The 21,165-nt window shown below is 49.6% G+C and overlaps 2 protein-coding genes across 3 annotated transcripts; both read right to left on the bottom strand.

Annotated features, from left to right (window-relative positions):
- Positions 1–1,508: 1,508 nt before the first annotated feature.
- On the bottom strand, positions 1,509–13,237 carry Rab4b (RAB4B, member RAS oncogene family). Its single transcript, XM_006995842.4, has 8 exons — positions 12,084–13,237; positions 10,382–10,462; positions 10,009–10,123; positions 7,359–7,421; positions 7,115–7,269; positions 5,955–6,050; positions 5,710–5,840; positions 1,509–1,888 (listed from the first exon to the last, which is right to left on the bottom strand). The coding sequence occupies exons 1-7, from the start codon at positions 12,097–12,099 to the stop codon at positions 5,725–5,727; spliced, it is 642 nt and encodes a 213-aa protein (XP_006995904.1). The 5' UTR covers positions 12,100–13,237; the 3' UTR covers positions 1,509–1,888; positions 5,710–5,724.
- Positions 13,146–21,131, bottom strand: Mia (MIA SH3 domain containing). Of its 2 annotated transcripts, none has more exons than XM_076574608.1 (5): positions 21,044–21,131; positions 14,353–14,539; positions 14,135–14,268; positions 13,600–13,710; positions 13,146–13,237 (listed from the first exon to the last, which is right to left on the bottom strand). In XM_076574608.1, exons 1-5 carry the CDS (start codon positions 21,125–21,127, stop codon positions 13,214–13,216), a joined length of 540 nt encoding a protein of 179 aa, XP_076430723.1. In that variant the 5' UTR covers positions 21,128–21,131; the 3' UTR covers positions 13,146–13,213. The 2 variants fall into 2 exon arrangements, with proteins under 2 accessions (XP_076430723.1, XP_076430720.1); XM_076574605.1 differs by lacking the exon at positions 13,146–13,237 and adding an exon at positions 13,299–13,465.
- Positions 21,132–21,165: the final 34 nt, after the last annotated feature.

Here is a 21,165-nt window from a genome sequence, read left to right on the forward strand (position 1 = left end):
AGGAAAAGGCGTTCTGAGTTTTTAAGACGGCCCTGGCGGGGCGGGGCGGGGCGGGGCGGGGCGGGGCGGGGCGGGGCGTGTGTGTGTGTGTGTGTGTGTGTGTGTGTGTGTGTGTGTGTGTGTGTGTGTGTGTGTGTGTGTGTGTGTGTGTGTGTGTGTGCAAACGAGACGTTTCACATAGAAAGCCCCCCCCCAGCAGAAAGTGTCAGTGAATGGCTAGTAGCTGGGCTGTTGGTATTTGCTATGCAAATATATCGTTTACATAGGCAGCTCCTCCTCACAACCCAAGGGGATATTGAGAAATGACTGCGCAGTTAGTTGGAAAGTGTATGTAAATTCCTACGTCAGTAATTTACATAAGCACTTAAAAAAAATAACGGTGAGTACGGGATGTCCTTACGAGAAGCAAAGTCGGGTAGAACAAATGAGCAAATATGTACTATTTGCATGACCCTCTCCACCCTACTCCCTCAGGGCAACGTGGGAGTCAGATTAAAGCAACCTGGGACAGCCTCGTGGAGAAGACATTTGCAAAACCAGGCTCCTCTGAATCCAGAGCTTCGCACATGCAATGCAAGCGCGCTACCACTAAGCTACACATAACATTAATGCCACTGTTCCTAGGAGAGCTATGTGGACAGGGTCACTTGAATGCCTCACCCCTTCCTACCAGGTGGGCAATCAATGGGTTGCTGACGCTTTGGGAGAGCAGCCGAAGCTCTCCTGGGGGGGCTGCACCAGTCTCCAAAAGCCCATATAAAGATTTCAGGGCCCAAGGAGATAAGGAGATAGACATCAGCATCGAGTATGACCAGGAGTCTGGGTTGCACAAAGAACCACTGTGGAACACGGAGGTTTTACGCACGCACGCAGAAACAAATCCACACCAGAGCACACACAAATCTCAGGAGCACATGTTCTCAGCAACACACAGCCACTGTCCTAACTTGCAGACATGATACATATACTAGTTGAACCTGGTCCAGAATCAAGGCCCCCTTATGGTCCCCAATTCCTTGGTCTTGTTGCAGCCTCACCAACACAATCACCAGGACAGAGACCACTCATGTGCCACAGCATCACATGTCCCTACTGACACCGCCCCATACAGGAATCCTGGAAAGACTCACACACAGGGATGTCACTGCTGCACACACCAGCTTCGATCGATTGGGCACTGCCATGGAGTATGTACACAAGCTGGGCATGGACACACGTGTAACCCCAACATGTGGGAGGTTAACGCAGGGAGACTTCAGCTCCAGGTTAGTCTGGGCAATAACAAGGCCCTGTGTCAAAATAAAAGGGGGGGTGGAGTCTAGGAAAAACCAAAGAAATGACAGATGCACAATGATAAACCCTGGCCTCAGTGAGTATGTGTGTACCCCCAATACATCCACAAACCAAGTCCCACCGGAAACGTGGTTCCTCATGCAAAGCCCCACTCATAGCATTTCCATCAAGGACCTCTTCTATCTCCTCATCTCAGAATGACAGAGGCAAAAAAACACAGGTGTAAACAATGCTTTATGGAGGACCGGGACAGGATGGAGCAGGCCTCCAGGTAATAAATAACAGACTTGCAACAGCAGGGCCAGGCAGGAAGTTGGGGCCAAATGGCCCTGGTCTCAAGCTTTGGGAGTTCTTCAGGTATGGTTAGGGGCTCAGGGGGAATAGAGTTAGCCAAGTCCGAGGAAACAGCAGCAGGTATGGGTTCCCCCCTTCCCCTGTGGCTCAATCTTGCCCCAAAGCAAGGCCCCACCAGGCCAGGGAAGGGGATGGGTGATGGGGTAGCTTTTCTGGGGCTGGGGCAGATTGGGGCCTAGCCTCTTGGGGCCTGGTTCTGGGCCCCAGCCTTCGACAGAGCTGGTCCAGGAGAACAGGTGAGCTGAAAGAGAAGGGTATTATGACCTAGAGGGGTCCTAGGTCTGTGTAGCTAGAATCTCTTGTCTCATTGCTAGGTATCTTCATGACTTATGTCTGCCTGCACCCTTTTTCCTCCCAGCCTATGCACTGTCTGACTTTGTTGCCCCTCTGCGGGTTATGTAGGGGTCTCATTCTCTGAGCATCCCCCTATTTGTTTGCCTCAGATAGCTGTGTGCATCTGTAAAGGGGCATTTCAATATCCAACTACCACGACCCTTGCCAGGTGGTGGTTCACACATATAATCCCAGTACTCAGGAGGTAGAGGCAGGAGGATGGTGAGTTTGAGGCCAACCTCAGCTACAAAGTGAGGTCCTGTCTCAAAAACACAAAACATGCCGGGCAGAGGTTGTGGATGCCTTTAATCCCAGCACTCAGGAGGCAGAGGCAGGTGGATCTCTGTGAGTTTGAGGCCAGCCTAGTCTACAGAGTGAGTTCCAGGACAGCCAAGGCTACACAAAGAAACCCTGTCTCAAAAAAAAAAAAAAAAACAGAAACAAACAAAAAAATCCTACACAAATCATAAACTAAATACATGTCCTGCCTTTGTAAATGTCTGTGTCCCTTTTTATCCCTAATGGTCCAGGCTAAGCCTCATTCCCATGCTTCTCAGACTGCAGAGATAGAATAGAGTAGTGGTCATTGCTTCGATTGCTTACAACATTACCTAGACGTCTCTAGAAATGTTGGTAGTCCCAGACTAACTTTTTGTCTAAATGAAGTAAAATCAGAGGGTGTGGTGGTTCACACCTATAATCCCAGCACTCAGGAAGTAAATTAGAGACTTCAATTTACAAGCCTGTGCTATGTAGTCTCAAAAAGGAAAAGAAGAAGAAAAAGAAAGAAAGAAAAATATGACTCAGCTGGTATTGCTTGCCTAGCCTGCATGTGGCCCTGGGTTCCATCCATCCTCAGCACCCCATAAATGCAGTTGGGTACTGTAATTTCAGCACTTGGGAGATAAAAGCCAAAGGATCAGCAGTTTGAGGTCACCCTTGACTACTACATAGTTAAGTCTGAGGCCAGCCTGGGCTATATGTCTCAAAGGGTTTTTTGTTTGTTTGTTTGTTTGTTTTTTAAGAAGAGGAAAGGGTATGTAGGGGCGATGTACTTTTTTATATATATATAAATTTTTTTGAATAAAAGAAAATAATCAAGGCATATATAGTTGCACACCTTTGGTCCCAGCACTAGAGGCAGAAGCAGGTGGATCTCTGAGTTCAAGGCCAGTCTGGTCTACATAGTGAGTTCCAAGACAGCCAGGGCTATGTAGAGAGACCCTGTCTCAAAAACAATAAAAGATTTATTGGTAACCAGGCATGGTGGTACAAACTTAGACTCTTAGCACTTCAAAGGCTAAGGCAAGAAGACTGATGCAAGTCTGAGGCTATCCAAGGCTATATAGCAAGTTCCATATTAGCCTGAGTTACATAGCAAGACCCGCCCCCCCCCAAAAAAAAAGAAAAATAAGCACACCAAAGAGGTTTTTTTAAAAAAAAAGTAAAAAAAAGAAAATAGTTGAGTTTCTCTGTAGGTATGACTATGTTAGATAAATATATGACATAGTGATCAATGGATTCTGTACACTCACTGTTACATGTGACCCACTGAGCACAAACTGTGGAAAAGACTCGGTGCTAATTTCCAAGATACCTGCCTATCTCCATACAGCCAAATGTTCCTTTTGCTTTGTTTTGTTTTGTTATTTTCTGTGGTGCTGAGGACCGCACCCAAGAAGGCCACCCACATATGAGGGAAGCACCCTACTACTGAGCTACACAGCCAGTACACATACCCTCCCAGAGTCTTTACGATGGGTAAGAAGGACAGGAAGGAACAGCCCTTGGGCCAAGCTTTCAGCAAATGTTAGGCTCTGCTCTAAACACAGGTCAATTTCCTCCACACCCCTGAGGGACTATGACTGACCCCATTCTACAGACCAGGGTCAGCAAACAGGCTCAGCCTAGCAAGTGCAGAGACCAAGAAGGAAGAAAGCTGTCTAAAGAACTCACCCTTGACTTCTCTCCTTCAAATCCCACAGGCATCAAGAACCATGCTGGTCTAGGCTGGAGAGATGGCTCAGAGGTTAAGAGCACTGGCTGCCCCTTCCAAAGGACCTGGGTTCAATTCTCATCACTCACATGGTAGCTCACAATTGTCTAGAACTACTCAGTTCCAGGGAATCTGACACCCTCACACAGACATACATGCAGGCAAAACACCAATGCACATGAAATTTTAAAAAATCAAAGAAAGGAAGAAAACAATGCTGGCTCTACCTGCAAAACAGATCCAAGCCTAAGGATTTCCCCACAGCTATCCTGGACCTGCCAGTGGCTGGGAGGGGAGGGGACTGGGCTTCCTGAAGTACAGAGGGAGAATTAGCAAGGACACCCACCATCACAGAGATAAGGAAGGGGCAAACCCTGCAGGGTCCTGCAGGTCTGTCAAGGAGTTTGGACCATGCATGGAAAAACCAACAAGGCTTCTGGGAAGAGGTTACCAGGGAAAGTGGGGGAAAAACATGGCCTGGAAAGAAAGACCCAAAGAAACAAAGAACTTTCAAAGGAGCAGAGAAATATCTAAGAGCCTCTGGGGGCAAGGTGACAGGGCCCAGGCCCTGCAGAGAGGGTCAAGCACCAGGCTCAGCAGCTTCAGGAGAGTCCCATGGACCCCAGGAGCCATGGATGGTTCTCAAAAAGGGACATGGATGGATCTGAGCTTTAGCCACTAACTGCCACGAAAGGGTCCAAGACTGGAGAGAGAGAGATTAGGGAAGAAAGAACCTAGCCACTTCTCAGTGACCCCTCCTACTTGCTCTTAGGCTGTAAGTCTATCTCTCCCTATCCCCAACAGGGCCTTATGTATCCCAGGCTGGCCTCCGACTCACTCCCACGATCAGGTGCTCCGGATGGAAGCCAGTGCTTCCTGCATGCACGCTAGGCAAGCACTCTGTCACTTGAACTACATCTCCAGTCCTCCACCTCATCCTCACACCAGTGGCCAACAGCTCCTTCACTGGTATCCAGCTAGAGGAATCCTGTGATGCTGAGAGGCTGGCCCTCTCCCTCCTCCTGCGCTCAGTAGTCCCCTCTGGCTCCTGTAGCATCCAGGGTATAAATGAGAGACCTCCCCAGAGCCTTAGGTACTTACTAGCCGGTTCCCCAACCCCATGCTGTACCCCTGGCACAGCACATACCCCACTCCAGCCACACCGGCCTCCTTGGCCACACCATGCATGATCCTACGCCGGGGCCTCTGCATGTACTTTTTTCACCATCCTCTTTGACGCCCCTGCTCTGGGTTTTCACTTATAAATGTCACCTTCTTGGGTGTCCTGTGTAAAAGGGCAATCTGCAACTGTTTTTCTCCACACTCTTTTTTTTTTTTTTTATGTAAGTATCCCATCTATGGTGTGTCTTCTCCCAAGGCAATGTAGGTAGTACCATGCAAACAAGAATTTTTGTTTGGTTGGTTTGGGTCTGTTTTACCCACTGCTGTCTTCCCAGAGGCTTCACCAGGGCTTAACACAACAGAGGTTCACCACACCAGTGAGAACCATGAATGGAGGGTCAAGTGCAGGCTGAGGCTGGCAGAGGTCCGGGATGCAGAGGGCCCACAGGTCCCCTGGGGGCTGGGAAGATGGCTCCTTTGGTTCATGGGCTTTTGTGTCTTTCTTTGTCACCGTTTTTCTTGTCGCGTTTTCCAAGTCTCGATGGCTGTTCTGTGCCCCACCCCACCCAAAACAGAAAGCCCTCTGGCCTCCTGAGCCCCCAGCATCCCACCTGGCTCTGCAGGTCTCAGCAGCCACAGGGCTGAGGGGCCACGGCCTGGGCGCTGCGAGGCTGCCGCAGCTGGCGAAGGGACACATCACCATACTGAATGCCTGAGCCCATCCTCTCGGGGTCCAGTTCACCTGTGGGAGGGGAAAAGCCACAAGTGTTCCTCAGAGCCCATGGAGCCTGCCTTTAGCCAGCACCCACCCCCACCCCCCCACCCCCATCTCTCACTCGGAGCAGGTAGGCCTCACCTGAGTCGATTTTGTTGAGGATGGTGCGTGCACACTTCAGAAAAGCTTCTTCCACGTTCTCACCCGTGAGCGCGCTGGTCTCCAGGAACATCAGCTCTGGAGGGGCAGGGCGTCTATCAGTTCCTACCCTCTACTCCAGCTCTGGGTTCCTCAAAGGCTCTACCCCTGCTTGTCCTCACCTCAGGCACTGTAGGCATTACCCCCTGCGGGGAATGGTGTCTTCCTACTTACACACTCACCCACCCCTTCCTTTCCGACTCAGCTCCCATGGCCCTTCCCCGGAACCCTCCCTGATGACCCAGCCTGAGTCCAAGAGCCTCCTGGGCCTCCCCTGTGCTGGCAGTGACTTTTCTCTGATGTCACTGTCTCCTCCCTGGAGACTGGGTCTGCCTCCCTGCCTCTACCACTGCACCATGAACCTCGTGAGTTTAATCAGTGTACCCAGACTCATTGAGCACAGCCCCAAGCCCCCCTCGGCTACCCAGAGGTCACATGACAGGGCCTCACAATGAAGTTATACGCACGATTCAAACCCACATCTGCCTGGCAGCAAAACCTCTTCTAAACCTGGGGGTCTGAAAACCAAGAGGCCATGAATAGGGTATGCGTGTGCACTCTCTACAGTCCTAGTGGTGGCAGAGATAACACAGATGGTCAGGAGCACTGGGTCAGCCTGGGCAACACAGTGTGTCTGCAGCTAGCCTTTATTCACAAAGGCATCTACCTCAATCGCCACTTGAGTTTGCAGCAGCAGCCCGCCCCCCTTTTTTTTTCCAGAGCTGAGGACCGAACCCAGGGCCTTATGCTTGCTAGGCAAGCGCTCTACCACTGAGCTAAATCCCCAACCCCTGCAGCAGCCACCTTAAACCACTGCTTTATGCTGCCTCCCCGTTGCAGGGGAAATTTACAGCAGCTACCTTGTACCAGGAGGAGCTAAGGGTGCGATGGCAGTTCCTGTGGCCAGCACACTGCTCATCTTCTTTCTAGCTGAATCTGAAGACCACAGCAGTCACATGACTCAGTGCTTTGAGTTAAAGCAGGCCTGCTGAAGCTCCATGTTTAAGGTACGGCCATCCACCAAAAGCTAAGAGGCACATGGGCCGCAGTGGACTGGCCCATCCCTCCACCCATCACCTGGTCCACAGCACAGCCCTCCTCACCATTCTCCTGGGCAAAGCGGGAGGCCTCCAGGAAAGTAACCTCACGCTCAGGATCCAGGTCCTTCTTGTTGCCACAGAGGATGACCACGATGTTGGGGCTAGCCAGCGTTCGGGCATCAGTCAGCCATGCAGCTAGTGAGTTGTATGTCTCTCGGCTGCGAAGGACAGACAGAAGAGGGAGGCAGCACAGGAGGAGAACCATTCATGCCCAGCCTCTCCCGTGCCACCAAGACCCTGCACCCACCTGGTGATGTCGTACACCAGCAGGGCTCCAGCTGCCCCTCGGTAATAACTCCGCGTCACCGACCTGTGGGGCCAGGGGGACCCAGTCACCCGCAAGGCTGGGATCTGCCCTGGGATTGCCCCCCTCTGTGGAGAGAGGCTAGTAGTTCGGAGGCCCCCCTTTCTATTGGTCCATCCCCTAAAACCTGACCTTAATCTTCTTGAGATACAGTTTCTCTGCCCCGTGGTCTCTCAATTATTGTTATTATTTGGGTTTGTTTTTTGAGACAGTCTCACTCTCTAGTCCAAGCTGGCCTGAGTTGACTAAGCAGCCCACCTGGCTTCAATATTAAGCCAACTCCCCTGCCTCAGACATCACACCCAGGGTGCTTAGCATTGGAGCTGGGGCCTGGCACATGCTAGGTAGTGGTCTACACAGAGCCACACCCCAACCCTTTATGTTAATTCAATTCAACGCCATGCTAACATACCTAGGCTGACTCCAAATCCAGGAAATCACTGTATTTCCTGGAGGCCTCCCAAACCTGGAACTTTCCTATTTCATTATTTCTTTTATGTGGGTGTGGGTGGGCGTACATGTACCACACCGCATGTGTGGAGGTCAGAGGACTCTTATAGGAACTGGTTCTCTCCTGAGCTCAAACTCGGGTCCTCAGGGAGGCAGCCAGCACTTCTGACCCACCGAGCCACCTCACAAGATCATGTCATGAACTTGCAATCCTCCTGCCTTAGCCTTTCAAAGAACTAAAATTATAAGCATCTACCACCACACCCAGCATAATTTTCCCTAATTCCCTTAATTTTCTTCCTTGTCTGTCAGTCTTCCTTACTCTGTCTCCCCCAGGTTCACTTTAGCCTTCCCTCATTCATTCCTTCAGCGAGTCGGTCAGCACTTTCTCAGCATCGCCCACCTGCCTGGCCTGGCCAAGTGCTAGTCAACTCTACTTGTTCCTCCCTGCTGTCGGATGCAGGCCCCCTTTTCCTGTGCGGCCAGCTCCCTTTGTCACCAATTTGGATCCCTCCGGAATGCATGCACTTACTGCAAACCCAAGCCACGTCCCACGCCGGTCTCTTTCCCCGCCCTCTGCCTCTGGGTTCTACACACCTCACACAGTCGATCTAGACATGAGTGAACTGGCAGCCGCTGTGCTGAGGCTAGATTCTCCACAGGCTGAATATTCTCTGTCTCCCGCCCTCCTGCTCTTTCTGTTTCTCACTCTCAGAGTTTCTGTTTTTGCAGACCTACCAGGTGCCCCAGCCTACACATCTCCCACTCTCTGCAATTCACTCACCTCTCTTTCCCCTCGACTCCAGCTGTCCAACCCTTCCTGAACCTCTCTGCTTCTGACCTGCTCCTTCTGCACCCATTCTTGCCTTGATTCCTCCTTCATCTCTCTGTCTATGTCTCTCCTTCCTCCCAAGGCTGTAGCTCCTAGAGGTTTCAGTACCTGTCTTTTTTAAGATCCCTCTTCAAACACTACTCCTCGGGGCTGGAGAGATGGCTCAGCAGTTGGTTAATAAGGCTTATCGCTCTTGCAGAGGATATGGGTTCCTTACTCAGAACCCAAATGGCAGTTCACAACTACCTATAGTTCCAGCCCTAGGAGACCTGATTTCTGGGGGTTCCGGCACACATACAGTACATATACCTACACTTAGGCATACAAACATAGACATTTAATTAATTAACTAATTAGAAAGATAAAATTCTACTCCTTATTCACACCCTTAAGCCTTTTATTTATTTTTTCTTCTTCCTGGTCCTGGGGATGGCACCAAAGGTCTTGCACAAGCTAGGCAAGAGCTCTGGGGAACTCTAGGCTCTACCACTGAGCCACACCCCAGCCCCTCACTGGGGGATTCTAGGCAGGGGCTCTACCACTGAGCCACACCCCCAGCCCCTCACTGGGGGATTCTAGGCAGGGGCTCTACCACTGAGTCACACCCCAGCCCCTCACTGGGGGATTCTAGGCAGGGGCTCTACCACTGAGTCACACCCCAGCCCCTCACTGGGGGATTCTAGGCAGGGGCTCTACCACTGAGCCACACCCCCAGCCCCTCACTGGGGGATTCTAGGCAGGGGCTCTACCACTGAGCCACACCCCAGCCCCTCACTGGGGGATTCTAGGCAGGGGTTCTACCACTGAGCCACACCCCAGCCCCTCACTGGGGGATTCTAGGCAGAGGCTCTACCACTGAGCCACACCCCCAGCCCCTCACTGGGGGATTCTAGGCAGGGGCTCTAGCTCTGAGCACTACCACATGTCAAGCTTCCCTTTTCTCCCTCTCCGTCTCTTCTGAATTGGGAATCAAACCTAGGGTCTTACACTACTTAGGCTAGTGTTCTCCCTCTAAGCTACAATTCTATTCCTTCTTTCATTTTTCACTTTAGCCCAGACTGGCCTCCAACTCACACAGTCCTCCTGCTTCAGCCTCCTGTGTGTTTGGGATTGCAGACCTGAACCACATTTATCCTTTTTTCTCCAGAACTTCCCTTCTCATCAGATACATGCCCCCTGTGAACAGAGGTCCTGTTTCTCTCCATCTGCCTACCCTGCCCTCTCAGCATCTCCCTGTTCTTATTTCATCCCTGAGTGATTCTAGACACCTTGCCCTCCCCTCTTTCCTCCCTGGGAACCCAGGCCACCTACCGAAACCGCTCCTGGCCAGCAGTGTCCCAAATCTGTAGCTTCACAGTCTTCCCCCCAACGTTGACCACCCTGGATCCAAACTCAACGCCGATGGTGTGGTTGGAGTCCTGTTTGACTGGGAGTGGGAGGGAAAGAGGAGGCAGTGCAGGGGCTCCTGGAATTCCCCCCATCCTACAGGCCTCCTCCTCCGTTTCTGCAACCCAATTCTCACTGCTGGGTTGGCAGAGAACTTAGCAAAGACCATCCACCAAGGCCAGAGGCAAACCTACAGCATTAGCTTTAAACCAATGGTACCTGCTGCCTACCCCACCTACTGCCCACTGACCCACACCATGGCCACATCCACAGTTCCAGGGTCTTGCCAGAAACTCACACTTATTCTCAATGAACTGATGGAGGAGACATGATTTGCCAGTTCCAGCACTGCCAATCACCAGGAATTTGAAGAGGAAGTCTGAGCGGATGATGCCAAGATCAAGGATACCCACCGGGAAAAAACGGCAGGGAGTAAGAGGAAAAATAGGAAGTCAGAAGGAAAGATGCACACAAAAACAGAAAAAGCCATACATAACAAACAATAAAACATCTACAGTGCTGTAGATATAACTCAGGGCATCCTGCAGGCTAGGCAAGTGTTTCTCCATATTGACCCCCAACGCAAATGACTCTTTTACTCATTATTATTATTATTATTATTGATTGAAACAAAGTTTCACTGTGTATTCCAGACTGACCTAGCTGCCCTCAAACTCCAAGCAATCCTCCTGCCTCAGCTTCTAAAGGAATGCTGGGATTACAGTTATATGCTGCCATACCCTGTATTTCTTTCTCTTTTCTTCTCCTAGTCAAGGACTCATTGTGTAGCACTATCTGGCCCTGAATTCCAATCCTCCTGCCTCAGCCTCCTCACTACTAAGATTACAGAATGTGCCAGTATATTCCACTTTTCTTTCTTTCTTTTTTTTTCTTACTTTTAGAGTATTACTCTGTAGTCCAGGCAGACTTCTAACTTGAAACAGTCCTCTTGCCTCAGTCTTCCAAACATGAGGATTATAGCACACAAGATTATTCTTACATAGTGCTTACCGTATATATACCCAACACAGTCCTAAAGAGCGTTATGTATGTTGACAGCTCATTTAATCCCAAATAAAGATCTAAGGAGGGAAGTACATTAAGTACCCCTACTTTCCAGAGTAGGAGAATGAGGTCAGGAAGGCTAACCAACTTGCCCAAGGCCACACAGAAGGTAGGACTAAGATTCAACCCAGACTAAAAGTCTCCACAATGCAAGACCTTAACTGATGAATTTCAAAGCCATTTCAACCTTGATTAAATTTGGCCTCCATTCCTCTCCACTTCACCTCCTACAACCCTCTCATTCACTCTGTCAAGGCCTCTGACATTTAGCCTATTTACCTAAACTGGCTCCCTCCTCAGGGTCTTTGCACTAGATTCTTTGGCTTTTCTATATGTGTTGAATGAATGTAGCTGTCTCTGATTCTTTACTGCCCTCGGACCTCCCTCCACACACATGATACTACTGTACATTCATACTGACTTTCCAACCCTGAACCTCTTTCTCCCTACCCTCTGCCCTGAACCCTTGGCCACTATCCTTAAACTTAAGCCGCATCCTTTGACGCTAAGTTTCAAATCTAACTCCAGGACATCACTCCAGACCTCTCAAACCAGATCAGCCCCACAGGATGTGCAGGGTTCACAGCATCTGTGCGAGGTTCTTCTCTCTCTACTCCATAAAGCCCACCCTTGCCATTCACCGTCAGACCCGCCCTATTCACTCACGCTCCGCCCAGGAAGGCTTGCTTCCCTCCTTGAAGCCTACCCCCTACCCTAATCTACCATCACTGGCTCCCTCAAATCCCGCCCTAAATCTGTTTAACTCATACAGCGGTCTCCCAAGTTCCACCCAAATCGATTAAGCTCAGCCCCAGACCCACTTAGCCCTGCCCCTCATCGCGGCAGACCCCGCCCCCTGAACAGAAAGCCCCGCCCCACTTCCACATCCGCATCCTCTACGGGCCCAGCCCCCCGCTTCGACCCAGCAGCCTCACCGTAGGTCTCGGCCATGGCTCGCTGGCGACCGCTGAGGGCCGCAATATGGCGCCGCGGCCGCGCCTGCTCCTCGGCTGGCAGCCGCTCCACTCGGGCTGCAGCCTCAGCTCCTTTCCACTCCCGGACCCGGCGCCGCCACTTCCGCCTTCACCCCCCACTCCCGCGCGAGCCTCCAGAGCTGCGGATACCAGGCCACGCTTGCCCAAGGCCGGGATTGGCGGACTCGGCAGACAGTGGGCGGGACGGACGGCGCAGATTGGTGGCGCGAAAGGGGCCGAGTCGAAAGGGGCGTAACCCAGGCGAGCGATTGGTGGAGCAAGTGGGAGGGGGCGGAGGCAGAGGTGCTGCGCCCCGCGGAGGAACGGATTTGGTCAGGATTCTGGACGCAGAGACGAGACTCCGGATTGGTTAGACGTGGACCTGGGGGTGGGGACACGAATGCCAAGAAGTGGCAAGGGCAGGATGGACAGAGTTGGAAAAGCGGATCTCAAGCTCCAGGGGTGCGATTTCTAACCCCACAGGCAGGAAGGCCGAGAGGGCACGCTCACGTTGCTCCCCATCTGCAACGAAACCTCTGCTGGTCGGGCATGGTGGTGCATACCTTCAACCCCAGCGGGAGGAGGGGAGGGGGCGGGAGGGGAGGGGGAAGGCGCAGAGGCAGGTGCATATCAATGAGTTCGAGGCCAGCCTGGTCTACATAGTGAGTTCCATGCCAGCCAGGGCTACACAATGAGACCCTGTCTCCAAAAAAAAAAAGAAAAAAAGAAGGAAAACGTCTGTTGTGCGATCTATGACCTCGTCAGGATCCAGCTGGCTCATTACCAATAGTTAACTCCTTCTCAAGGGAGGAAAGTATACATATATTGTACTGTTTAGTTTATTCCCTTGCTTGTGGCCCCAGACCTTACCCAGTTTGGAGCGAAGGGCTGACAACAGTGAAACCCTGCCTAGCAACCACTGACGTTACCACATTCAGGGCACTGATTGGCTAGATTCGGGAACCTGAGAAACATTTTCTTCGCACATGTCCACCCAACCTCAAAAACCAAAGAGACAAACAGTTTGCAGTTGGCTGTTGTATTTGCATGAAGTCGAGAAGGTAAACAGCAAGGACAACAGCAGGTTGAGCTCACTGGCAGTAGAAATCCCATTTCTGAAAAAGAGGAAAGGAAAAAACAGTAGATAGAAAACCGATGATCGCATGGCTGTAGCTGCAAGGACCAGGTTTGACCTCACAGAAATAACCAAATTAGCCTCGAGCCCTGTAACCTCTGCATTTACCAATTGAGCAGGGCCTGGTGACACATGCCTGAAAACGAAGCAGCCCTCAGGAGGCTGATGCTGAAGGCTAGTGATTGGGAGGCCAGCCTGGGTACATAATCTGTCTCAAAAAAAAAAAAAAAGTAATATATATATATATTACTAACAATAACAAAAATAATTGCTTCTCATTTACGGTGAGAAAATGAAGAAGCCCTTACCCTCCCACTCCCACCTCCACCCCAAGACACTCACATCTGTCTTCACATCAATTTTGGCAGGTTTCAGAGTCAGGTCCTCTCGAACAATGCTACTGGGGAAATAGCCCAGGCGGGCAGCCAGGTCTCCATAGTAACCTCCCTGAACCTGGAGAAGAACTTATAAGTCCATCTGGGGGGGAAAAGGCACTCACACCTGCTAACTCCAGTGCACAATCTTCTCTCATTTGAATCTCAGCTTAAATGTCATTTGCTCATGGCTAGGATGTAGCTACCATAACTAATCCTCACAATGGCATGTTTGCTGGCACTTGTGATGGCATGCTGGTTGCCTACTGCCACCCATTAGAATTGAAAGGGATTGTTCACTGGTGTACCTGAGGCTTGGAAAGAGCTTGGACCCAAGCTGCCCTATAATTGCTAAAGTAAAAACGCAATAGGTGACAAAATATCCTCAAAATATCCCTCAAAGCTCTGTTCCCCCTCCCCCCCAAATTTTCCCTTCAGATGGAAAACAGGTATATATAAACCCCATACCCTATACCCTTCCCTCTTACACTCTGAAGACTTACACTGCCTCCCCAGAAAAGCCGCCCACGGCCCTTCAGCTTGGAGAAGACATACACCACTTGGCCCCTGTATATGGTCAAGAAGCGGCAATCAGGGGCCACATAGTCCTGAACGGCCACAGCCATGGAAATAGGATCTGGAGGAGGCAACGACAGTAACTTCAACACAGGCCATCAGTCCAAGCCCTCACCCCCCTCCCTGCCCTTCTCCCGAGTCTTACGGCTGCATTCCTCATCTGCACACAGCTTCCAGTCAGCCAGCTTGGGCATGTCACGATCAGCCCCGCTAGGCCCTGGGAAAACAGACAGGAAGACAACACCGACGAGCACAGGGGACCACACCATCATGGACCGAGAATGACCGAGTGAGGAATGGGGTCTCCAGTCTCCTCCTGCCCTCCCTCTGTGCTGAGTCACAAGGAAAACTGTGTTCTCAATCCTGTCTCCGCCCCAAACCAAATTACACCCCCCACCCACTCCCCAAGGTTGTTATTCAGCCAGAACCATTTCAGAGACAGGGTAAGGGCTATGGGCCAAAGAAAATGCCCACTTGAGCCCAAAGCAACCCAGACCACTCCAAGTAGCAGCCACCCCCTCAATAATCAGAGACCCAGATAGGCAGGCTGGACTATCTGGTTCCTTCTTCAAGTCATTTTAGGTACCCGGACCCTCCAGAGACCAAACTAGAGAGGCCAGCATAGAAAACCACCTTGGAATTTCCTGTGCTGAGGTCTGAGAACAAAGCAGTTCTTTGATTAGCAGCCACAGCCTGTTCCCAGGTACTGAGCAAACACTGAATGTCCGGCCTCAGGCTAGGCACTGGCCCACCTGGCTCACTGTGCATCTTCCCAGGCTCCTTCCTCAATGGAAGGCACGAGCTAAGCTATTCTAGCCTCAGAGCCTCAACTCCCTCACATGCGAAGGCAGCAATGAAAGCCAAGAGCATCCATCCAGTGTTGTTACTGGTGGGGTTCTGTTTGCTTTAGTGCGTATGAGTGTTTTTACTGCATGTGTGCCTGGTAGCCTTGATAGTCAGAAGAGGGTGTTGGATCTTTTGGAGCTGGAGCTACAGACAGTTGTGAGCCACCGTGTGGGTGCCGGGAATTAAACCTGGGTCGTCTGGAAGAGCAGCCAGTGCTCTGCTCTTAACTGCTGAACCATCCATCATTCCAGCCCACTCTTTTTTGAGACAAGGTTCTACGATGTAGTCCGGGCTGGCCTAGAACTCCCTATATAGATCAGGCTGGCCTCAAAATTATAAGAGATCCACCTGCCTCTGCCTTCCCAGTGCAGGGTAAGGCATGCACCTCCATTCAGGGTTAGAATCAAGTATGTATTTTTTTCCTTAGGGACAGCCTTCATTGCCTCAGGAGTGGCTACGACAAACCCAGTTAATTAAGAATTGAAGTATATAAAGTTAAGGAACATGTGTCCAAGGTAACTGAGCCAGGGAGGGAGGGAGATGTCTCAAGGTCTCCAAGCATCACTGTTATCTGACCTGACATGGCCCTCAGAAGGAATAGCGCATCGACAGATAAGAAGGGACCAGAGGCCAAGGTAAGTGTTTAGTGACCTTACAATGATGCAATCATATACCTTAATGGTTGTGGCAGCTTGAGTGAGAATGGTCCCTATAGGATAATAAAGTTGAGTGTCTGCTTCCCGGTTGGTGGACTGTTTAGGGAGGATTTCTTGTTGGGAGATGTATGTCACTGGGATTTCAAAAAACCCAGCTCTCTCTCTGCCTCCATCTTGCAGATCAGATGTAAGCTCCAGCACCATGCCGGCCTATTGCCATGATCTCCAACATAATGGCTATGAACTAATTAATCCTCTTAAACTATAAGCAACCCCCAAGTAAATGTTTTTTGGCTTTTTTTTTTTTTTTTTTTTTTTTGGTTTTTTCGAGACAAGGCTTCTCTGTGTAGTTTTGGTGCCTGTCCTGGATCTCACTCTGTAGACCAGGCTGGCCTCGGACTCACAGAGATCCACCTGGCTCTGCCTCCCAAGTGCTGCGATTAAAGGTGTGAGCCACCGCTGCATGGCTTAATGCTTTCTTTTCCTCTTTATTTATTTATTATGTATAGTGTTCTGTCTGCATGTATGACTGTAGGCCAGAAGAGGGTACCAGATCTTGTTACAGATGGTTGTGAGCCACCATGTGGTTGCTGGGAATTGAACACAGGTCCTCTGGAAGAGCAGTCAGTGCTCTTAACCTCTGAGCCATCTCTCCAGTCCCCGTAATGCTTCCTTTTTAAGTTGCTTTGGTCATGGTCTCTCACAGCAATAGAACAGTAACTAAGATAGGGTTCTGTGCCTGCTAGTCATGGGTGTAATCCCCAATGCAAAAAATAATCTATGACAATTTATCATTTATATGACAGGGGGGTGATGGTATATATGCACAAAGCCCTGGTTCAATGTCCAACACCACAGAAACAAAAACAGCAAGATCAGTGTGAATTAAGAGCTACCGTCATGGAGATTTACTTGAAAAGCTTTGGTCACAAGCTGAGAAGTGAAACCGGTAGCAGAGAACATGACAGCATGTTGTCTTTATGTTTGAACTCCCAATTTAAAACATGAAAGTGTTTCTTCATGCAGTAGATGTTTCACTCTAAACACTATACTAGTTTTAAATCTAAACACTGTGAAGATTCATCAAGAAATGAACATCTGAAGGCCCCTGGGAGACAATTAACCAATAAAGAAGTCAGGGGCTGGGGATGTAGCTCAGTTGGTAGAGTCCTTAGCCTGGTATCCACTGGGCCCTGGGGTCCATCCACACGGCACTAGCAACATAGGGGTAAGAGGATAGATGTTCAAGGTCATCCTGCTATTCGGTGACTTCTAAGTCAACAGTCTCAAAAACTCCTGAGAGGTTAAGAGCACTGCTGCTCCTGCAGAGGATCCAGATTCAGTTCCTAACACCCATGTGGTGGCTCACGACCTTGGCTTACAGGTGGTGCCTATACACATATGAAGGCAAAACATTCATGCACATAAAGTAAAATAAACCTAAAATTAAAAAAAAAAAACCAAAAACTTCTGATATAGGGAACTGTAATCCCAGCACTCAGGAGTCAGAGGCAGAGGCAGGCAGATCTGTGAGTTCAAGGCCAGCCTGATCTACACAGCTAGCTCATTCACCATATTGCCACATTGTAGAAACAATTCCATTTTCCAAAACCCAATTTACTTAAATGCCGATCGATGTATTAGACACTCCAAATGCAGTAACTTGAACCCAGCACTTGGTGCTTCCAATGTGTGCAGTGCCAGAATGTTTACCTGATATAAGGAGTGAGGATGCCAGTAACAGCAAGAAAAATTACCATTAGCCTTTTGGTGGGTCAGAAATCCTTGAGTTGTTTGACTTAAAGGTGGCGCTTCATCAGAGGGTTGGACTTGGGGAGGGTCGCCTCCAAGCCCTGACGACTGCTGAAGGATCGATCCATTGCTCATAGGAATTGGACTGGATGGACTGTATACTGACTGTTGACTATGGCGGGTGGGCTCAGGGGGCTGACACAAGGACCTTTTCCCGGCCTTTCTTATCAAATTTATGGTATGTTTTGTCTGAATGTGTGTTGTGTACGTGGGCGTGTGCCTGATGCCCTAGGATGCCCTGGGAGTGGAGTAAGACAATTGTGAACTGGCAAGTGGGTACTGGGACTCAAACTCCAGTCTTTTGCAAGAGCAGTCAGCACTCTTAACTACTGAGTCATCTTTCCAGCCCACCTCACTTTCTTGCCATCCCCCAAAACCAACAAAAGGCAGCCTTTATCGTTTCTCTATAACAGCCGTATCTGTCCCAGAACTCGCTTTGCAGACCAGGCTGGCCTGGAACTCAAGAGATCCTCCTGCGTCTGCTTCCCAAATGCTGGGAGACGTGAGCCACCACCGCCAGCTCAGTCTTTATATTATATTATTTATATATTATTGTATTGTAACATTATTTTTGCTATTCAGATACCCTTCACCATTCTTATTTATGGTTTGGCTTAATATGGTTTCAGATAACCTGGAAATGTTAAATGGAAAATTCCAGAAATATTTTTTCTTTTTTTAAGATTTATTTATTATGATTCAGTGTTCTGCCTACAGATAGCCCTGAGGTCAGAAGAGAGCACCAGATCTCATTACATATAGTTATAAGCCACCACGTGGGTACTGGGAATTGAGCTCAGGACCTCTGGAAGAATAGCCAGTGCTCTTAACCTCAGAGCCATCTCTCCAGTCCTAGAAGTATTTTTTTTAATCTTTATTTATTTGTTTTATGGATGAATGTGTGCACTTATGCCAGAAGAGGTCATCAGAGCCCCCTAGGGATGGTTGTGAGCCACCATGTGGGTGTTGGGAATTGAACTCAGGACCTCTGAAAGAGCAGCCAGTGCTCTTAACTGCTGAGCCATCTCTCCAGCCCTTTAGTTTTTTTTTTTTTTTTAAATTTCAAATTACAAGTCATTTTGAGTACTGCAGTCTCACTCTGTTCCATATCAGCATGCCAGGGATGTGAATGGAATTTTTGTCCACATTGTATGTGTTAACCATTCATCATTCACGCAAGGAGACCAAGGCTATGCCCCACTGCTTGTGTCCAAGTCATCCTCACTGTACCTCGTAGTAGACTCAAGGCATGGAACTAGTGGTGCTGCCCAGTGCGCGGGCACATACCTGTGCTCCCAGCATGTGGGAGTCTGGGGTAGGAGGACTGTGAATTTTACATCAATCTGGAATATACAGACAGAACGCACCAGGAAAAAACATTTATTTTTAAATTTTTATTTATGTGTATGCGAGGGGTGGGTATATGTGCACCTGAGTGCAGTTGCCTATGGAAGCCAGAAGAGGGCATCAGATCCCCTGGGGCTAGAGTTACAGGAGATTATGAAGTGATGTGGGTGATGGGATCAAACTTGGGTCCTCTGAAAGAGCAGAAAGTGATCTTAACTGCTGAGTCATCTCTCCACTCTCCCCAGGGAGAGGGGGGCATTAGCCAAAAAGTTTCATGCTTTCGACAAGGAATGAGGTAAAAGTATTTAGTGAAGGAAAGCCGGCGGCGGTAGTGCACGCCTTTAATCCGACTCCGGAGGCAGAGGAAGGTGGATCTCTGTGAGTTCAAGGCCAGCCTGGTCTACAGAACTAGTTCCAGGACAGCCAGGGCTACACAGAGTAAGTCTGTCTCAAAAAAAAAAAAAGTCTATGGAAATATCAGATTCTGTGAAATTGTGAAAAAAAAAAAGTTGCTAGTTTTAACATCACACCTCAAAGTTACAGCTGTTACATGTGATCAATGCTCAGTAGAGTTGAAATGGAAGAGGCTAGATGTGACGGGAGATGCTTATAAACACTGGGAAGATGCAGGTTACAATAGTGAATTGGGGTTAGGTGTGTGGCCTGAGCCCCCACCCCAGCCCCATCTTAAAAATGAAAAGATGGGGAACAGTCCTGCTGGACTCTAAAATATGGATTCAGTTAGATATGCTCTGCTTAGGACGGAGGTTTTGCTTCTGAAGCAAGCAGGTCACCAGTTCAAACACACAAGCAGATTTAAAAAGTACAGACACCACAGCCACGTTAGAGGACCGGGACTAACCTAACCACACAAACGTCAAACAAAACCCATGTGACCACAGCAGCCTCGCTGCACACCGTTTTCCTCTCCCTCTATCTCACCACACTCAGGAGCACACTGCACTCGGCCGGTGAGGTGGAACCCCCTTCCCACCTCAGGATCTTTGCACTGCCTCCAGAAATGCACTGACCACTACTCCAGTGGCTCCGGGTGCTTGGTCTAAGGACCACCTCAGCTTCGGGCCTTACTGGCAACTCCACACTGCTGTGCTTTGATTTGTCAAGATCAGAGCAAGTGACTCAGTGTACCTTGACCTCTGAGCTGGCCAGGCACAACCTCAAGGCAGGCAGAGAACAATCATACTCTGGCTTAGAGTCAGGGAGGAGTTTATCAGGGGCGGAGATGAACCTCTACAAACCCAGCACCACTAACAGCTCCACCCTAACATGCCTCCTCAGAGGAGCTTCCCCCCCCCCCATCACCCTAACTGCCCCCACCACAGCAGCTCAGGCTGCCAGGGAACTCAGAGAAATCCCCCATCTCAGCCTTCTGGGTACTAGGACCACAGGCTGTCTAACAGCTTTGATTTTCTTTTCTTTTCTTTTTTTTAAAGATTTATTTATTTATTATGTATACAGTGTTCTGCATGTATGCCTGCAGGCCAGAAGAGGGCACCAGATCTCATTACAGATGGTTGTGAGCCACCATGTGGTTGCTGGGGATTGAACTCAGGACCTCTGGAAGAGCAGTCAGTGCTCTTAACCTCTGAGCCATCTCTCCAGACCCGCAGCTTTGATTTTCACTTCCAAGTTTTATTCAGCTGAGTCTTCTGATTGCTGGTTAAGAGCCTGGTGGTGTTTGTAGGAACAAATAGGATCACTATTGATCATGGCAGTAACAGGAGTCCTTTGTTTCACAAAGGAAGAAAACAAAGCTCACAGTGGGGACACTAACTGCCCACTGAGTGACAGTTAGGGAAGTTCCAAACTACAAACTAGATAGGCTGAGCCCACGTGTCACAGCCACTAGGCCAATGTGGAAGGAGAGATGTCTCCACTCGACCTTCTGCAGTAACATGGGAGTCCCAGCTCTGTCCTCCTTCAAATGCCATGGGGACAGTCTTCACTGAGCTATTCCTCTTTAATAAAGCGCAAAAGCAGGAGCAGAAGCAGGCTGTTGATGTGCCCTTCCAAAGCAGGAGTGTCCTTGTGTAGCGCACAACGTGCCCAAATGTACATGGGGGTCTTGTTTCTGCCCTCAATGATTTGAGACAAAACAAACAAACAAACAAACAAACAAACAACAAAAATACCTTGCCAAAGCTGTCAATGTACCTTAAGTGTGGTTAATACTGTTATACTCCTGTGTGTTTTCCAAGATTGTGAACTCACAGAGGCCACGAGATCCAAACTCTCCATGTGGAGGGAACCAAGGAAGACAAGGAAATAAAAGACAA

The sequence above is a fragment of the Peromyscus maniculatus genome, chromosome 1 (genome assembly GCF_049852395.1).
Source record: "Peromyscus maniculatus bairdii isolate BWxNUB_F1_BW_parent chromosome 1, HU_Pman_BW_mat_3.1, whole genome shotgun sequence".
Taxonomy (NCBI): Eukaryota; Metazoa; Chordata; class Mammalia; order Rodentia; family Cricetidae; genus Peromyscus; species Peromyscus maniculatus.

What these genes read in the sequence shown, in the direction of transcription:
- Rab4b (XM_006995842.4), bottom strand. An exon ending in GCTGGCCAGGAGCGGTTTCG is followed by an intron (nt 7,422 to 10,008) that starts GTAGGTGGCCTG and finishes CTGGCCCCACAG; the next exon opens with GTCGGTGACGCGGAGTTATT. An exon ending in CCTCAACAAAATCGACTCAG is followed by an intron (nt 5,841 to 5,954) that starts GTGAGGCCTACC and finishes CCCCTCCCACAG; the next exon opens with GTGAACTGGACCCCGAGAGG.
- Mia (XM_076574605.1), bottom strand. Translation starts at nt 21,127, where the DNA reads ATGGAGAGTTTGGATCTCGTGGCCTCTGTGAGTTCACAATCTTGGAAA. An exon ending in TGCAGATGAGGAATGCAGCC is followed by an intron (nt 14,269 to 14,352) that starts GTAAGACTCGGG and finishes TGCCTCCTCCAG; the next exon opens with ATCCTATTTCCATGGCTGTG. An exon ending in AAATTGATGTGAAGACAGAT is followed by an intron (nt 13,466 to 13,599) that starts GTGAGTGTCTTG and finishes TTTTTGAGACAG; the next exon opens with ATTATGTACCCAGGCTGGCC.